Below are 19,527 nucleotides of genomic sequence, written 5' to 3'. Positions count from 1 at the left end.
TTCCTTTGGAAGTTAAACAGTGCATCTCAGGACCTTACAGCAAGGTAGTGCAGAGCTGACATCCTCAGGACCATTGCCTTCCATTTGCTTTTCCACCAGTATAAATTTCCTAAGTTTTTTGGTAAGGTGTTCTGCAACATAAGCCCCAGAAATTCTCTGGCTGGCTTCCCTCCTCATCTACCAACTAAGCTCCTCTTTGTGAAGAGATTTTTAGCATTATCCAAGAGCATGGGCACAGATTTTCAGAAGTATGAAATCAACTGTAACTTAATTAATCCTAAATTAAAAATCTAAAATCTTTCTCCTTCATGTGTCTGTCACTTAAAAAGTCTCTTTCAAACATTGGACTTGTATTAACACTAAAGCATGCTAGTAGGTTTTAACAATGATGCACCTACAAACATACTGAAAATGGCTGTAGTACTACCAAAACCCCAAGCTGAGAGGTGATTTCTGTGCAAGGGAAATAATATTATCACTTGGTAACTCAGAGAATTATGTCAAACATGAAGCACAGTCAGTCACTTACAAAACTGCAAGATGATATTTCCACAAACATTTGCCTTAAGTACACATACTGTGAAAAATGTAACTTTCAAAAAGTTGAGGGTTTTTCCTCTAATGATAGCTAACGCAAAGAAGTAATACAATGCTAGAATTAAACCGATATAAATTTAAATATATCTTTACTTTGACCTTAAGAATATGCTCGGTATTTGACAGGGAAGTATAGAAATGACAGTGTATTGCCATCTTGAGGCTTGGTAGAAGAACTGCATGTCCAAATGAAATACATGTATTTGTTACCACGCGCAACAGTAATTGAGACAGATGTGCCAAAGCCGTTACAAAACACACGGCATTAACACCATATGTTTTATATTTATTTTTAAGCTAGGGCCTCTGAAGTTCCTTTTCTGGACTGGATATACTTTTAAAATACACTTTTAAAGACAGAAAACCCTTAACAGTAGAACTAAAAAAAGTCAGAAAGCGAATCAAGGATATTAATCTCATTCTTACAAGAGTTACAGTTAAAACTTAATTAGTAATACAAATTTCCCAGATCCTTTGAAATTCTTGACAGAAATGGCATGCTTTCCAGGTGTAAGCCTATTTTGGTGTGGGTTTAAAGGGACAAGAGTCATCAAGCTACATTCAAAGCCTGTAGCTATGTACATTGTCCTTGGAAGACCCCACACATTCAAAACCTGCATCTATGTACATCGTCCTTGCAAGACCCCACCTTTAAGCAAATCTCCATATCACAAACCTATGCAATACTCTGGCACTCTTCTCAAATAAACCCTGCAAATACCAGATAGATAACCACTCTGATGTTTTAGTTTTGGTGGTTTTTTTTTTTTTTTCGTTTTGATTTGATTTTTTGTAATTAACTTCAGGAAAGATCACTTGAAAAACACTTGTCTGTTGATATTCCCACCCCTGAAAGAGCATGAAATTTGAGGTCACACGGGAAGTGCCAAGTTGAAACTGAGGCGTCTGTGTATGTATATATATACGTATATATATTTGACTGGCATATATGCTTTTAATAGAGGTCAGGGACATCTGAGTTTGCTTGTTTGTGAAACCAATTACATCTATGAGGTAACTTACAAAGGGCTAGTGGTTTACTAAAACTGCTAAATTTTGTTTTCTTCTCCTCTCTCCTTAAATAAACTGGCCTGTACTCAAAACACACAAACAGCTATTTGAAGACTGTTGCTTTTACACCCAAGGTGAAATATGTTTTTTTGAGCCATCCAAGCCTCTTTAAGCAAACAAGAAAAAGCCTCCCTGACATTTACCTGCTTGGTTTGCAGGCTGCCAGCCCGAGTACTTGGTAGCACCTGGGGGTCCTGTTGGCTTGAGTCCGGCAGCAGATGCAGTGCTGGTGGGAGCAGGTCTCGAGTCCATGTTTTCTTGGTGGGCCGGCATGTTCGCTGACGAGGATGCTGTAAAAGCAGCAGGCTGGGCAGCCTCCAGGGAATCACTGTTCAGAAATGAGGAGAAGAAAATAAAATGCATTTCCTGCTAAACCAAGAAAATCAGTGAATTGGAGATGTGGAGTGACACCTCGGTACCTTGGTGCAACAGAGCTGCACTCACTACTCTGTCATCACTAATGCTGGGGTGATCACCACAGGACAATGCTGGGGAAGCTGCATTTTTTAAGCTTCCTTCCCCCCTCCCCCCCCCCCAAGAACCGCACATTTGAGTAATTCCTGCCAAAATTCAATATAGACAGCTAAATCCCTTCACAATTTCCATTTACAATAATTGTTGGCATGACACAAGTTAAAGCAGATCCCTTACTGTAAGGTTTGTACACTCCTAGACTTTTTCAATACTTCTTTTTTTCTTGGAGAGTAGGCAAATACTCATTTAGTCAGATTATACTTGTAGATCTTAATAAAATTATCTAAAAGTGCTTTAATTAAACACAATTTTCCTCTATGTGCCACTGTGCCTCCAAAAAATTAAGTATTTTAAAAGAGCTGTAAGTTTCTTTATTCATTAAGCAATATTTTATAATGCCTCTTTAGAGCAGCTTACAGTTGCTTTTACATTTCAAGGGTTAACAGAACTCTTTCAGCTATTTATAAACCCCGGATGATGAAAACTGTACTTAATCACAATTCATGTGGAATGTATATGGCCACTAATTATATTGCCAGTCAGAAAAATTTTCATTTCTTATTTGCAGAGGCTGGTCAAGAATGAGAAAGTTATCGTATTTTTTTTATGCACTGTAATAGTATTGGTATAATGGATATTTGCCTTTCAGAAGCTGAAAACAAATATTCTAATTAAAAATCTTAGAGGTAGAAGAGTAATTCCTAATGAAGGTCATTTGCAAACCAAGAAGATCACAGAACCAGGAAATTAACTCAATAATGTTGTGCAGTACAGCCAAAACACAGTTCTAAATACATATTTTGTGCAATCTGGAAACACATCAGTCAACACATTAGAAGCCTTGTATTCTTTCCTGTATTTAAGAAAAAACAGTTTATAGCACATGTGCATCGTGCATATTTCACCAGGGTCATTCACAGAATTACAGACTGTGCCAAGTTCATAAAGTAAAAAACCTTGAGCTATTTTTGCTTTACAAGTATTACACCAGCACAATATTGCCCTGCCTGTATGACATGCAAGAACTGGAACACACTGAAAGGTCAGAAAGCAAGTTCATAACCCTGATATTTTGTGTCTAGATTTACAGGGTTAATAATTGATGTATTTAGAATCTTTTCTTGGTAAGGCATGAAAAAAAATATTCACAGTTTAGAGAACCTATATGAATGTTCAGCTTAATGAGTAACAGCTATTGCATTTGTAGGCTTTTGGAAGTGGAAGCTTACCTGACATTGATGAATTTGCTATATGCAGTGTGCACAAACGTAGTGAAGCACAAGGTGAGACTTTGCATTCTGTTACCTTTACATTTCAAAAGATACTTATAGACATTTGTGAAAACAGAGGCACTCAAGGCATACATTAGGCTCCTTAAAAGCTTAGGATCCAGCTCTTTTAACAACAAATTCTGAGGCAGTGGAGATACACTGCGTAAAAGCACTGTTGCAGATTGACAGAAAAAGGGTAGGAAGACATCTTCTGACATGAAGAAGCAGCTCAGTGGTTGAAGATGACAAGGCAGTTAAGGACTGGCTTCCACTACGAAAAAAGTACAAGGCTGTAACTTCACTGTCACAGAAGCACCCTTCTGTACTGTTGAGTACATTTGACACATAACCTATCAAACCTGCTCCAGGCCTGAGCCCCATTACAACTTCAAGAATTCCTCAAAACACTGTTGGTCCTAAAACCAGTTTCCTCCTTCTCCATCCAAACGACACTTATCAAACCACTTTTCAAATGTAGCATCTCTTCACTGCCTTTGTCTGGAACATGTAAATCATAAATAATGTAAATAATCTGTCCTAAATAAGAAAACCCTGCTGCCAGGGTTTCTGCCTTTACACAGAAGAGGCTACTCAACGAGTAAAAACGGATGCAAGACAAGTAAAAAGTATCCTTTAGGCAGGAGAAGGATAGAAAAAAAAGGTAGAAATGGCCGAGGTGTGCATGCACTGTGTTTCCTGCATTATATCCTCTAATCACACCAACTGCCTGGGAGTGCAGAGAGAGAGAAAGCCATCTTTGTCTCACTTTCAAACAAGTGGCTGCACCCTGGAGATATTCAACCTTTTAAATGTTAAGCGTCTTCAAATTCATGCTTCAAGATTAATTCCTCAACATTTTACTTTATGTTCTTCTACACTGAAAACCACTCAAACTCCAATTATTTTTATCCACTTATAAATATAGCTATGTCTTTTCAGAAGCACACTTACCTTACCTTCTACAAAGCAGCTGTAAAATACCCACAATTAGCCCTGCTGGTATTTTTGTAATTCACTAGGATATTGTACATGATTCATTACCTAGAAAATACATGGTTTGAAGAGACAAAAAAATATACAGAGATTCAAGAAAATTAATGGGTCATGGAAGAGAGCTCCCATCTGTTTTTCAGTGTCATCACTAGAAAGCTGAGGGAGGAATAATAAACCTCATGTATTTACCAAGTTTCACATGAATAGCTTTCTCAGACTTCCCAGATGACACTCATAGGCCAGGTTCAGGTCAAGCACGTTTTGATGTCAAAATACTTCTACTATTATTAATGACAAGCCTACCTTCTAATTGTAGCTTTAACCTTTTACCTCTGTTTCATAACTCTTAAATTATTCCTCTTCCACCTGATGAATACTTATAGCAAAAATGAAAGGTTTCCATGATGAAAACTAATGTAACCAAGAGACACATTCCTTTTAAGTAAGACAAAGTAGAGCAAAGGAACAAGCCAAAAACTCCTTTCTGATACATGCTAGCTAGTACATGACACATCTGAAATTCCATGAACAATTCCTACCGCAGAGTGCAGCCTCATTCTACCAGAGGAAGGACAGGTACAGAAAATAAAGAACTTCTGGGATGACAGTCTGAGACCTGGGGACAAACACAGGGCTCCAGTCCCAGTGCAAACTTTATCCAGAGCTCACAACAGGATCCTCAGATTTGCCCCTCCTGATCAACAAAAGCACTGTGGAAAAATAGACTAAAAAGCAAGTAATAATTCCTCTGCTGTTTTAAATTGTATAAAAAACACTGTATCACACCCTGACTTTTGGTAGGAGGACAGGGAAGAAAAGACATATGCCAGATGACTGTATCACTGCTGGACATGGTACCGAGAACTTCTTGGATGCTACAGAGGCAAGAAACCTGCGGAGAAAGAAGCAGGTCCAGTACACATGTGAAATGAGCACCAGTTTTTCAGAGACCACTCTGGGATATTTGCATCTGTACCCCAGGTGTTTTCTTCCCAAAATCAGGTGCATCAAGACAAGGCTGAACACATTTCAAAGACATTTTAAGGAATTTGCACTGGAAAATCCTTCTGAACACACTCAGAGGTTCTGACGTCCTGCTTCCCCTTTTCCTCCACAATCCAACAGAATTAAAACGCATGGTCTGGGGTTATAGATGCCTAAACTCCCGCCATCCTTCCATTGAAACTCCTATATAAGGCTGCCTAGAATATCTTTACACATGCTTTAGAGAAGGTGACTATGTGTCATGTTATTATTAGCCAAAGGAGAAGCTATGGTCCTATCTAAAAATGAATACAGCTTTTTGTCATGTAACTTCTAACACCACTAAAATGCTGACAAGGGCCAAGTCTCTTAGACTTTCCCAAGCAGATTCAAAAAGGTCTAGGTGAACCTTTTTCTTATGGAAGCCCAAAATCCCAGGTTATCCATTTGTAATCATCATCACTTGAGCCACAGCCTCAGTCTGGTAGATCAGTATTTTCCTATTACATCTCTGGATTATAAATGATACTACTAACTCCCACTTGTCCAGGATAACTGTGTGAGTCAGGAACTCTGTGATCTAAGGAAGCTTGCTGACAGAAGAGGTCATGTAGTATCTAAGAGAGAGTCTGCAAATGGTTTCTTCTCATAGCCAGGAATTCTGTGAGGTTATTTTCCCTTAAGAGTACTGAAACTTTCAAGACAAAAACAAGACAAAAAAGATGTGAGCAAATCACTCTTCTTCGTTTCTGGCACAACCAAGTGGAATGTGGTAGCCTTGATTCTGCTTTATGGCTTCTAAAACCAAAACAGTGTGACAAAACGGATAAGCCTTCCCTTGCCTTACACACAGCTGTCTGTTGTCTGTTAACTCCACATAGGCATAGAGCACACTGCTGAAACCTGAATAAACAGCTTCTAACATATTCACAGTACTTGATATAGCACTGAAGGAGAGGAAGAGGGGGGGAGAAAGAGAATTTTTCAGTATCAATTTTTTGAAACATTTATTAAAGAAACTGCAACTTCAAAGAATGATCTGTCTGCCCTAAGACCAAGTAAACTGTTACACAGATGTTCTGCAGAGCTTTACAGCAAGGTATTAGCACAGCTGAGATAAATTTGAATCTCAGATCAAAATTTCTTGTTTTAAGATGTGTTAAGTCACACACATCACCTGATGTATTTTGTTCAGTATCAAAACACACATTAGCTGAAGATAGATATAGGAGGCCAGAAAAAGGTATGAGAATGAGAACAAAACCCCACAAATAGGGCAAATACATATGCCTTTTATGCAAGGGTGTTCTGATGTAATAACAGAGAAACAGAAGACAGAAAATACTGAGCGCTGAGCTTGTTCCCACCCCTAGTGCAAAGCCACAGTCTCAGTCAGCTTTCTAAAACTGTGTTTACGTTTCGTGTTAACCTAGCAATGTTCCAACAACTTCCAAGAAAGACAAAAATGCAAAATAAGATAATAAATGGGAGAGAAAATCATCTGGGTGGAGGTATTTCCATATCAAGTTACAGTGAGGGAATATGTAACCCTTCCGGAAGTAGTGCTCTACACAGAAACAATTCAAAGCATCTTTCAGAACAAGAATTCTCCCAGAGTCAACACCACTGATTATCTCACAAGGCCAGACTATCCTCTTTTCAAGTAATTGTATATGGCACAGTGTCAAGAAGATAAAGTAAAAGCCATGTCAATGCCCATTCTCCCTAGCGTCTCCCAAAATTTTATGGCATTTGTGCCATGTGATTTGATTTTATGGCAGACTCCAATTCTTGGATATTAAATACATCATTCTCTCTGCTGCATATATGCTGTTATAAACCACAGACCTCTATAAACTTAAGGCTACTTCTGTTGACATCAGGATGAAAATTTAGGTTAGTGAAAGACTGCATGGCTGTTATACAACAAAGCTATAGATTTCTTGAGCTGTGGAGAGAAGCAAGATATGCATCACTATCCCTAGAAGTGTTCAAAAGCCATGTAGACAAGGCTCTTAATGGCATGGTTTAGTAGTGGACTTGGCAGTGCTGGAGTAATGGTTGGACTTGATGATCTTAAAGGTCTCTTCCAACCCAGTTGATTCTATACCAAGAAGAAAAGACCATTTCTGAGGAGTTTGGTAGGCAGTGAAAATGTGGATGTTCAGCATACTTCAGACCAGTTAATAACAGATATTAAGCCAGAAAAAAAGGTTAAGTTGTCTGGTAGATAACCAGTGCAGAGCAGTTTAAGACAGCCATTTTTCTGGAACAGACACAGTGAAGAGAGAAGAATAAAAGGGAAATATTTCTGGAGTAACAACCCTGTTGCAGAACAAAATCAAATCCCTGCTTTTGTTATAGCTACAACCTTCTTGAGATTTTCCCCAGAGATAATGCAAACAAACTTAAGCTGCCTTGGTAAAATAGACCCATTACCTTTTCATGAAAGTTATACAAGATAGAACCAGAACACAAACCCTGAAGTTGTTTAAGCTAATTTCCTTTCTTTATGTTGTTGAGCCAACTTTTTTTTGAACAAGTTATTCTAATATGCAATGTTGTATACTCATTTCTCTACTCATGGGACATAAGATCTCAGTTCTTCCTTATTGACTATTGTGTTGTGGGATGAAGTGAGCTGCCATAAATGGCAGCTAAAAAACATTTTTTAGCATTCATGTACATTACAATATGTCACTAAATGCACACTAGTGCAAAGACATTTTAATACCTAGTTTCACACACTCATTGGCTACTTTTCTTTCAGATCTGTTATATATATCCTTTTTTTCTGGCAGAATTGATTAATTTTGCTTGATCTTTGTTGAACTTAAGTGAGGCTATGTACTTACTGACAGTAAATTGTAAGCATAATTTATCTTCTTTTATCTCCTTTTCCTATATGTTTCTCAAGCCACACAAGAAGGTTGTGCTCCTTTACTCACTAGGGTGAGGCAGCACAAAGCTTCATTTCTATGGCTCCATCAACTGGCAACTGGCTCAGGATGATATTAAGGAAAACAGAAATCATTACCCTGGTATGCTGGATGATAACTTCAGACCAACAGCAGTTATTCAGGGAAAACTCCTTCAAAATACAGTTTATGGAGAAGATTTTCAGACTAATGGTACTGCTACATCACATTTCCCAGATTTCAGGCTATATTCCATTTGCGAGGTGCCTAACAGCTTGAAAACCATATACTTCCTTTATTCCACAGCCTGCATGCAGCAGCCTGAACCAGAATAACTTGGCTATTGAAATGGTTTTAGAGAAAATTATTAAGTTTAGAAATAACGTTTAACCCTCCCCCTAATAATCTACAGACATTAATTTCAAGATGTTCAGCCTGGATCTTGATATATCCAACACTGATAGGGTCATTTGGGCAGGATTACATGGTCTCTGTACTCCCTGTATACCTCCCGGCTCCCAGCACACATCTATGCAGCTCTGCCAGTTGTAAGAGCAAAACAAAGAAAAACCTCCAAGGCTGCTATTTAACTATGGTAGGATGAAAGAAGCTCTCCATTCCTTGCTGCCTTTCCCAACAGACAGTCCCATGTACCAAAGAACAGCAACTGAATGCAGCTAGTTCAGGAATCTCAACTTTCTGGCACAAATGAGTGTTTTGTATCTCCAAAAACAAACAAAAACCCAACTTCAAAACCAGGAGGGTTTCTCCCTGTATGGTGAGCAAACAATAGCAAACATAAAGTCAGTTTCAGAGTAAAGAAGGAAAAGGTTCCCATGCTTGTACCAATCTACTTTCATTTATGCCAGAAACGATGCATAATAGTGAGAGAAAGAAAAAAGAAAAGGGAAGTCAGGAAATTCATTTTCACCACAATTATTGGCTCCACTAAAGTATCAGCAAACAAACACCAGAGCTAAAGAGTAAAGTCTGACAGCACATCCTGGATTTCATCTATAGTGCACAAGTATCAGAACTCCAGGGGAGGTTCTCCCTTTGGACACATACATAAAAAGACTTCCTCGTAAGTATCATTTAGCGGCAAAAAGAAAATTGAGATTTAAGGTTGTGTTACAGCACTATAATTCTGTTAATAGTTTTTTCTTTTAAAAGTGGATATGCCATGATGTTATAAACATCAATAAAATCTAAGATTGTCTGTGACTAGTAAGTGCCATTTTCTGCTCCCAGAGGCTAGGGGTACTTTAGCCTTTTCTAGTGACTGAGGTCACCTTAGAAGCCATGAAACAGGATGGAAATAATAAATACCTGTTACTCAGTACAAGTTCCTACATCAAGTGGATCTCAGCTCTACTTAGAATTGGGCCTTATCTCTAGAGGAGGTTTACGCTTGTTAAAATACAAATACATACATGAAACCCCACAATTATTTCTTCCTTAGCACAACTTAATAGGTACTTTCCTGTAAAAAAAAACAAACAACCCAAGAAACAGATTTCCAACTTTGAGGCTGAAGTCAGTTACATAAAAGCAGCTTTCCACAGAAGTGAGTGTTAACACAGCTGCGGTCAGCAAACAAGAACAGAAAGTCCTGTGCACTGGACAGAATCAGCACTGAAACAAAGGGCCTAGACAGCAAATATATTTTCAATAGTTATTTGCTGCACCACATGCCAGTTATTTTATAAATTAAAAGTAAGCTTTGAAAAATAGCAGCCTTTGTTCCTGCAGCACTGTTGCAGCCTACTGTGACACTTACTTGCTCAAGGAACTGTTGCAAATAATTCACTTGGATAGAGGCTTCAAGCCAGAATATCTTGTTTCTTCTCTAGTCAGCTCTTCAGAGTGACAGTGCCTCCCTCAAAGGTTTGTGATGCAATACAAACAGCACCGTGCATCTCAGTGCATGCCCCCAATACCAGGGAGGAAGTCTTTGCTTAGTACAGTGGACTTACACAAACTCCATCAGCAGGACCGGGGTGCAGATTAGTTCTGCAAACTGGTGAAATGAGTAGGATTTGGGGCTGGTGACCTCATGCCAAAGACCACAACAGGCAGACTGCTTCATGTGTGCAGGCAACAGAAACAGGCTTTGAAGTAGAAACCAGTTTCCTGCGAGTCCTAAGTGCCAACCATGCACCACACTCAGATAATACCTCTTGCTCTTTGGCAACTCCAGAGCACTCATGGACTTCCTAGAGGGCCTCATGGCTTGTGGAGGAGGCTTAGCAACAGGCGTGATGAGCAGAGCATCCAAGAGTGAGCGGTAGACACTAGGTTCGGAGAGTCTAGCAAGCGTTTAGAAAAACCATGTAAACAAACCAGGTGATCAAACAAAGTTCAAGTTGGCTGGGACCACTGAAAACCCCTAAACCCTTATGAAAAGCCTGTAAATTATGTAGCAGTATGGAGACACTGAACCTAGGATAACTGATGTAGAAGTTATGTCTAAATAGACAATCCCCAAATTGGAGGTTACACGCTACAGAGGATACACAAGACAACCCACTGGGGTGTGAGAAGGTTTTCTTATTTTATTTTTGCCATTAATGAAGTAAAACAGAAAAGATTTTGAAAATAGCATTTACTTCATCTCTTTCTCATCCTTTAATATTAATTTATGGGTTTGTGTATGTTTTATGATGTCAGCATATGTATCAGTACATTAGGACATATATATAATTTAGAAATACATAAATATACATATATTACATGCTCAAAATTTTTTTACAGATATGAATGCATGAGAGAAGAACTTGAAACCACTGGTTTAAGTAAGTCTTCATAATAAGCAGTGCAGTAAAGACTTAGATGGAACCCAGAGAGCATCTAAAAGTTACTCAAAGATGTAATTATTCTCTGTCACTCATGTAACACAATTGCTATTTACAGTTAGTTCACTGACTGAACTGTAAAACAGAAATCATGAAGATCAGAAAGGTAGAATTACTCACCCAGGTTCAGAGCAACAGCATGGAACTAAGCTAAGAAAATGGCGTGGGAGCCTTGGACATACTCCAACAGCTTGCCCATCATGTTACTGAAAAAAGTTAATTTCACAGCCCTGCGAGGGACCCATTATTCTTGTGTGAGTTTGAACTTTCTTAAATCAAGCTATAAAATGTTCCTTTTAGAATTGATGTCTACCTGGCCCGGACAGCAATGGCAGCAGACACGGCAGCAGCAGCCATACTCTTAATTGTTGATCTCTGCTTGAAAGGAGAAAGAATGGGAAGAGGAGTAGGTCCCAACTTGGACAGACTTCCCAAAGGATTTTCCAGCAATACTTTTTCAGCACAGAAGCTTTGAGCCAACAGAGGAGAAAACAGAGAAAGCAGGAAAGATTGACAGAGGCACAATACCAGACGATATTAACAGTTGGAAAGCTACGCGAATGTAGGTTCCCAGCTTACAGACACATCAGGCAGTATACTAGCTACTTGAATACTAATGTAGAAAAAGCAATTCTGATTTCACCCACAAACAAAACTTTCCCATCACCAAGCCAGCATTCAGCATGTATCAGCATTCAAATTCCCCATTCCAGACTCTGCCTCACACCCCTAGGTCATTCCCACTGAACCAGGACCCAGGACACTCCATGTGGATCCATCTGAGTCTCCATGGTGCTGACAGAAAGACCCCTGAAAATCATTTAGATTCTCTTTTTCATAACAAATAAGAAACACTGAAAGCTTTGAAATATTTGCGATACAATTTCATCGGGTCTGTTTTTAGCCACCTGTACAAATTCAGTGTATTCCTCACCCCCTTTTAAGTTTCCCTACTTATTATCTAAGCTGGGAGGAATATGAACAGGGGAAAAAGTACATAAAAAGGTAAAACCCAGACTAGATCCAAAGTAATTTCTACAGTGGTAAATTACTTTAAAATGTCAATATTATCCATAGAATTGCTGTGTATATTTTTTAATTCTTTCAGAAATCAACAAAACACACAACTATATACTACTTCTCAGATTTAAATGCAAAAAAGCTGCCTGAAAACTTTGCCTACACCTAGGAGTCTGCTGTAGGTATACCTTAAAACATTTACCTTGTATGATTTATAGATGATCTAGACTGGTAGCTTGAAATTTTACTGAAAGAATTTGTTTCACAAGTAAGCAGAGATGCTTCATGCCTGCCCAAAAGCAGCAAGAGAAGAAAAGTCATTAATCAAGTCCTCATTATACCTTTGGCACTGCTAACTAAAGCTCAGGAGGAGTTCATTTAAGGACTTTCAAAAGCCCTCTTCACCCATAAAAACCAAACCAAACCAACAACAACAAAAAACCCAGGTACGCTTTAATATCCCAAAGTGTTAATTACTGAAGGAAGTGCTTTCTTTACCTATTGGTAAACACTACACTCTGGATGTCCCATCATTACACAAGTTAATGCTTGTATTCTCCTCCAAAAACTTAAGGCTAGTGGGCAATCCAAAAATACACATTTTATGGCATGGGTGACTAATCTTTGAAAGCTGAGAGAATAAAATGTGGAATACCAAAGCATCACACATTATGCACATTCTGATGTGCCTTCCCCCCTCAAACCTTCCTCCACACTTTGACACTATATATTCAGCCCATGTCACCAACTTCTGAATACAATGTCACCTTTGAACCAAATCTCCTACCCATTACTGGTTTATCCACCACCATCTAATGGCCATTTTATTTAAGTATTTTTATATTTCGTCGAAAACCTCCTTTAATTTCTAAATGCTGTTGAGGTTTCAAGAGCCACATGAGGGTCAGGAGACACCTGCAAGCTGCTCCATCTTGACAGCAGCAGCATCAAAAAAAAATCAAGTAAAACCATATGTAAAATTAGTTTCTCATCATGCCTCTTACCCAAGCAGGCTCAGATGTACCTGTCTATAGCAGAAGGCAGCTCGGGGGCTGTTTCCATTGTTGGGGCTGCAAGAGGCAGTCCCACAGCCACGGTGGTAGGTACAGGGAGCTCGGAGGTCTGTGTGGCCACGGTGCACTTTGCAGGGAGAGGTGCTTTGTCAGGCATCAAAAAGCTTGCTGCCTCTGGAGCAGGCAACTCCAAAGTTATTTCCCTAGTTGATGTTAATTTCACAAGTGGTTATAACAAGACAACACATGGAGAAGAAATCTCTCATTTGCTAAAGATACCTATCAGTAATGGACAATTCTTCGTACTTAGTGTGCTTGCATCTTCTATAAGAAGAGTGAGTAGCCTATGAAGGCTCTTTTTTCTTCCCTAGGAAACAAATACTTATCCCCTAGGAATCATGCCATGCTGAAACTGGTTCTTTGGGGCATCTTACAGCTGAAGCTTGTAAGCTTAGAACCAGGCTTGTTTAACCACAAAACCAAACTATTTGGCTAGTTTAAAGTAGTTACTCAAAAAAACAAATAACAGTGTGTTAGAAACTCTATCTAGTATAAGTAGATTACACTTTATACACTGTGGCTACTTGGCTGCTGGTATTTAACCTGAACAATTGCAGAGGGGTTAAATGCTCATCTGACTAAGGCTTCCAAAGTGTTCTCAAACAAAAAGTAAAGTAAAAGCAAGCAGAAGGACAAACAGCATTCACCCCAGGAAAGCAGCATTTCCCCCTTCCCCCATGTTTTACTCCTCTTGCTTATCACCAAAGACAACCATAAAAGATCTGACAGTTTTTGTTTGGTCAGTCTGAGACTCAACCTGACGCTCACTGAGTAATTAAATGAACAGCTCCTGGTTTTGCAAATTCCCTTTTGCAGTCAAGAGAAGTTATTTAAAATCAATGTATAAATGCTAAACCTGCCAAAAAGGTGACCTGGCTGAGTTGAGAATTCAGTAGCAGTTACAACAACTGATGGCAAAACAGGGGTATGCACAGGTTATATTTCCTGGAGTTGCCCTCAAGTTCTCCAAAACTTTATACAGCATTTTTGTGAAGCTTTGTAAGTTACAAAAAAGGACTCTGACAAAGGCAAGGAGAAGGGGAATAAATCACATTGGGTATATCCGCTAAAGCGAGAGGAAGCTGACTACAAATCTTATTCGTACATACATACTTATTGTATTTTCATTTTAATCTTGCTTTGGCAGCAGTTAGGAGAAAGAAATTACTCTCGGAAGTTAGGATTTCTGCAGAGAATATTCTTGGCTGTCCAATAATCACAAAATACACAACCAAAATGAGGATTAATACCTACTACTTAATACTAAGTCTTTGTATTTATGACTATCATGAATAATTCCATTAAAAGAAAAAATTAGGTCTGTATGACTGTAAAAAGTGTGTATATAAAAGAGCAATGTAAAGACTAGCTGGCACTGGAGCTGCCTCATATGAGTTATGTATTTCTCAGGAAGTGCCAGATTCTGTGGTTTGTATGATCTAAATTTGCCAGGATGACTTTTCAAGATGGCTTTTTGCAACTCTGTGGAAATTGTGGCTGCAATTGCTTTTAAATATTTTACTGTTAAACTAATAGGAGAGCATTGTATATATGAAATTGAGTACTAACACACTATAAATTACAGTAGATGGCTTTATTGCCTTATGACTAGTTTAGGCTTTCATTAAAGAACTGAAACTACAATAAAAAACATTATACTTTATTATTATGAAGTCTACCCTATAAGTAATGAACCTAACTTTAACCTAGTAATCAAATCCAGACCCTTCATACATTTCACAGCAAGTTCTTTTCTTTCTTGGTGGTTCAGTACTGGGTGGTACAAATCAGAGCTTCAGCCAAAAAGAGATGGAGCCCAGTAAGAAAATAAGACCCATGCCAGTCATTGATAACAAATGTGGGGCTTTAGTGGCAAAAGCAAGTCTTCTGGCCTTTGGATGGGTAACTGTGCTTTACCAAAGGTCTCACATGGCACACACCAATTGCTCCATAGCTGCTATTTTATAAAAATAAAACAAAACAAACACAACAAAAATGAAGAGCTTTGGAGATCAGCTCTAGGTGCATTTCCAACCCAAAAACATGTTGTAAATGCAGTGACATGGGCTCAGTAACAAAACATAAACGTCAAATACGGTTGCTACGCTGATACCTCTAATTTCAGGAGAATAGCAAGTCTACATAGCTTTGCTAAATAATTTATGTTCTCCTTCCCACACTCAATGCTAATACTTCCTTCTACAGCTCTGCACAAGCTGCTCTGATTTCTGCCATTGAGTAGAAAATACTCATAATCTACTTTTTTGACTATCTGTATAATACTTCTGTCTAGGGGCCTGGCAGGACCAGGCATTGTTCATTCAATTCTCATTTTCAAAGCAGCAGCTTTGTTTTGTGCTTTAACTTTGTGCTTGTGCATGTGTAACGAACTCTAGCTACCTGGAATTCAAAAAACTCCCCTGCACTATGAAACACAAACCATCAGAAAATGATATTGACCTTTAATAATTGCATCAAACCCCTCCAAATTACTATTTCTGTCTAATAGCCAGAATTGTCACTGTCTAGTACCCACAAATGACCTCTAAAGCACCATCAACCTGCCAAGGTAAGTATTGGTGAAGCTAGGCCAATGACAGAGAATTTGCCAGATAATCATCTGATTTTTCTGATTGCATCATAGCGCACAGCATAGTGTTATGAACAAAATTATCTACTTTTAAAAAAATAATTTTATAGTTTTAAAAGCATTTTCCTGTTTTGAAGAAAATTGAAATCTGTTTTGAGTTCCTGAGATCATTGAAAAGTTACTCCATCCAGGTGACAGAGTGGACACCCACTGACAACACAGCAACACACACTACATATCATGTCTTATTTATAGTGGTACCCGCACGACTGTTCATAAACCTGCTCAGCTTCATTTCATTTCTCTTCTCCTTCCCCCTCCTACCACTTCCAGAAAAATCCCTAATTGCAGTAGGTTAACAAAGTTTATTTTAAGTGAATGACAGACCCTCCCTGCCCTAAGACAGACAAATCTAGGCTAAAGCAACACATAGGTAGATCATTAACCGAATCTGAATTATTTACCTCCCAGGAGTTGCTGCAGCAATGTGTTCTGAAAGCCTGGAAGAGCAAACATTGCCAGAGAAGGACTCTGCTAGTGGCAAAAGAGTGGCTGCAGGTTCTGGTCTAGCACCATTTTCACTCCATTCACAATAATAAAACCAAAATGGAGACACACAGAAAAGAAATTTTTAATTCGTGTTGAAATACCATGCTGAACAGGAGGGACTGTGCTTATAAATGTTAGCAATTCCTTTTTTTTTAAAGAAAAAAGTGGATTTTGCAGCAATACACAAATGGGGGATAAAATGATGCACAATACACTTAGGAAGTGTCACGCTTTTAATGAAGGTTAAAAGTGTCCTGCTGTTTATAAACTCAGAAGGCCAAATAGTATTTGCCTTTAAAAATATGGAACAACTATATATTTAGTATTAGGCTACATGATGGAAAACTTTTAGGAAATAATGGAAAAGAAACAGACCGAAGTGCTAGTGGAATTCATTCCCCAAGTTATGCTTTTTGCTGCAACTTTTTTAGGGTGTTAGCTTTGTGGAGGTTAGACTATATATTTCTCTATTTTTTCATATCCTTCCTTTCAGTTGTGATAGGAATAAAAAATATATAGAAAAAGTTGTCTTAAAGCCCCCTAATTGAATAAAAGCACATCTCTGCAATACACAAAAATAGAAGCAAACTATAAGATAGAAAGCAATCACAACCACAAGTTTTGAGCAGACTAGACTAGCCACAGGAGTAGGCATTGCTGCCTTTTATGTATATATATATATATGTATGTATATAAAAAAACGCAGAATTAAGTAACTTAATGACATATGGAATCTTAAGTGCTGAAAATCATTGAACAGATGTAGGAACAACCAGACAGCAGACCTCATAGGCGCTAAAGGTGTAGATGGAAATTCTGATACAGGTGGCCTCTCCAAAGTGTGGGTAGCTATGAAGTTTTTATTCAGATTAATACAAAGTATCTGGACTTCTGCTCCATTAGGCAGATCTGCAGGTATGCTTTAGAGATATTTTTGTGCCATGGGGAGAAAAAAAAGAAAATAAATACATCATTTAAAACAGGTTGTTTCAGGACTGAACAAGAGTGGGGCAGGTATTTCCCAATGGCTATGGATTAAGTAAACTACAAATCTGGAAAATCCAGACACATCTTCACCCAGAACAATGAACTACCTGATTCTACAATTTAAGGACAACCCCAAATCTGCACCTAGCTGCTCAAAAGGAAATGATTAAAAGTGAACATCTAATTCTGCACCACCTTATTTCCAAGTATGTTTTAGAACTAATCAGGTATTAAGGCACATAAATAAACTTTACACAAAGGCTAGACATTTCCTTTCTAAGCCTTAAGTAACTGGTTTAAAGAGTTGTAATTTACACATTTCAGTGAGGACTTTCTATTCCTATTTCCTGTCCTTCCAGCTGCTGAAAAGAAAAATCTGGTTTATCCACATAAAACATTGAAATATTCTTAAATTGGGGTATTCATCTCTAGATTACTGATGGAAGAGAAGTTTCTATGTCATTGTTCATCATATTCATCCTTCTAGGTAATCTCCTAAATTTAAGCTTATTCATTTATATTAAAACCTCTCAATTTTTTTTTTTTTTCAAAGATGAGATCTACGCTAGGAATTGGACATGAGCAAGGGCATGTTACCCACATGCAAATGGATAAGCATTCCATTGTTCTGGAAACAGTAATAAGTCCAAAATTTAACACCACCACGTGTTCTGCAATGGAGATATTAGGAGAAGAGATGACATCTTTAAAGTCCTAAACTAAATTCATTTCATATATCCATAAAACATTTTCTGAACTAATGAGTTCTTGATATGAATTTATAGGCAACAAATAATTTTCCTGCCTCTCACACTATTCATATCCTCAACAGCTAGGCTGTAGGACTATCTATTTTAAAATTTGAACAGAACAGAGGCTTCTATACTTCAGATCTGTTCTATTCCTCACCAAAGCAATTCACCCTTCAAAGGGATAAGAGCTGGCAAGATAGACAGATATAATAGTAAGTTAAATAATAATGTGAAGATGTTCTCATTACCTGGGGACATCTACAAAATACAAAAATACTTGAAGGCCAAATCATTCCACCCTTATGAAGAAAACATTAGGGAAAGCCTGAGCAATAATCTGGCATAGATTTCATTGCACTAATGTCCTCTAAAACTCTCATCTTCTGTTCCATTCATAATTTTTTTTAAACCAGCAAAACTATTGTAATATACTGCTTCACATTCCTACTTTAATAAGCAGTGTGCTATAAAATTATTATATTGTGGCATATGTGCACTCAGAAATGCAATTGTGTTTAGTAACAGTTCTCACTAACAAGCAGAGGGGGATAACTAATTGGCACTTCTCATTAAAACAGTCTTTAGCGAAATTATTGCAATTAATATTTTCCCCTACTGTCCCTAATTAGTTAACCCAAAAGGTGTGCAAAAGGTGATATGCATTGGTCCATCATTACCAGTGCAAATCTAATTGTACTTTATGCTGTGCAGTGTTACGCATCCAGATCAGTGACTGTTAGTGTTAGATAACTTGGCTATTACCTGAAGTCTCCATTTTCTGTTTGGCTTTTCCTAAAGATAAAATGACAAATATAATAACTACTACTGTTCTGTATGGCAGTATAAACCATCTGAAAAGGAAACACAAGCTTAAAATGCTTCCAAGGGTCTCCCATTTCACTGTTGTGCAATAAAAACGTTTACCCCCCCCCAAATCTGCAGAAGCATTTGAAGTGGACATCAATCTGTTCAGAGGACCAAGCATGTAGGTCAGCTGCACATCAGAAAAGAGTTTAGGTCAACTGCACAAACTACAAGCCATTGTAGTGGTTCGTATTAAGCGGTTAGGAAGGACTTGGTTTTTATATATGCTTTACAATTGACCTCTGAGCTTTGGGACTTCTCTGATTCAATAAGCGCTCAAAAGACTGAGTTTTACTTGATAGATTTCTTGCTCCTGTAACCACCCGAAGGTCCTTCATTTGACTGATATCTACAAATGTTGTGTCGATTCTGACAACACACAAACCCAATTCTACTACTGTGATAGTTTTTTTACAGTGCAGGTTGTTTCCACTACGCAGCACGGATTTAACTGTTTCTTTTAATAATATAATCTATGAAAGTGCAATGAAATTACAGCTCCGTGCATGAGAGGAATGTTCTAGGAGTC

General features: G+C 38.1%; 1 protein-coding gene across 1 annotated transcript in view; it reads right to left on the bottom strand.

Annotated features, from left to right (window-relative positions):
• Window positions 1-19,527, bottom strand: part of PDLIM5 (PDZ and LIM domain 5) — a 122,507-nt gene that overhangs the window by 26,099 nt on the left and 76,881 nt on the right. Inside the window, exons 9-16 of the mRNA XM_034064651.1 lie at window positions 18,897-18,926; window positions 17,181-17,315; window positions 16,311-16,427; window positions 13,208-13,399; window positions 12,386-12,472; window positions 11,477-11,632; window positions 10,486-10,617; window positions 1,812-1,996 (exon numbers count right to left, since the gene is read on the bottom strand). Of these exons, the coding sequence (XP_033920542.1) occupies window positions 1,812-1,996; window positions 10,486-10,617; window positions 11,477-11,632; window positions 12,386-12,472; window positions 13,208-13,399; window positions 16,311-16,427; window positions 17,181-17,315; window positions 18,897-18,926 (1,034 nt within the window). The remainder of the gene's footprint in view (window positions 1-1,811; window positions 1,997-10,485; window positions 10,618-11,476; window positions 11,633-12,385; window positions 12,473-13,207; window positions 13,400-16,310; window positions 16,428-17,180; window positions 17,316-18,896; window positions 18,927-19,527) is intronic.

Source organism: Melopsittacus undulatus, chromosome 7 (assembly GCF_012275295.1).
Source record: "Melopsittacus undulatus isolate bMelUnd1 chromosome 7, bMelUnd1.mat.Z, whole genome shotgun sequence".
Taxonomy (NCBI): domain Eukaryota; kingdom Metazoa; phylum Chordata; class Aves; order Psittaciformes; family Psittaculidae; genus Melopsittacus; species Melopsittacus undulatus.
This window is presented reverse-complemented; position numbering and strand designations above follow the sequence as displayed.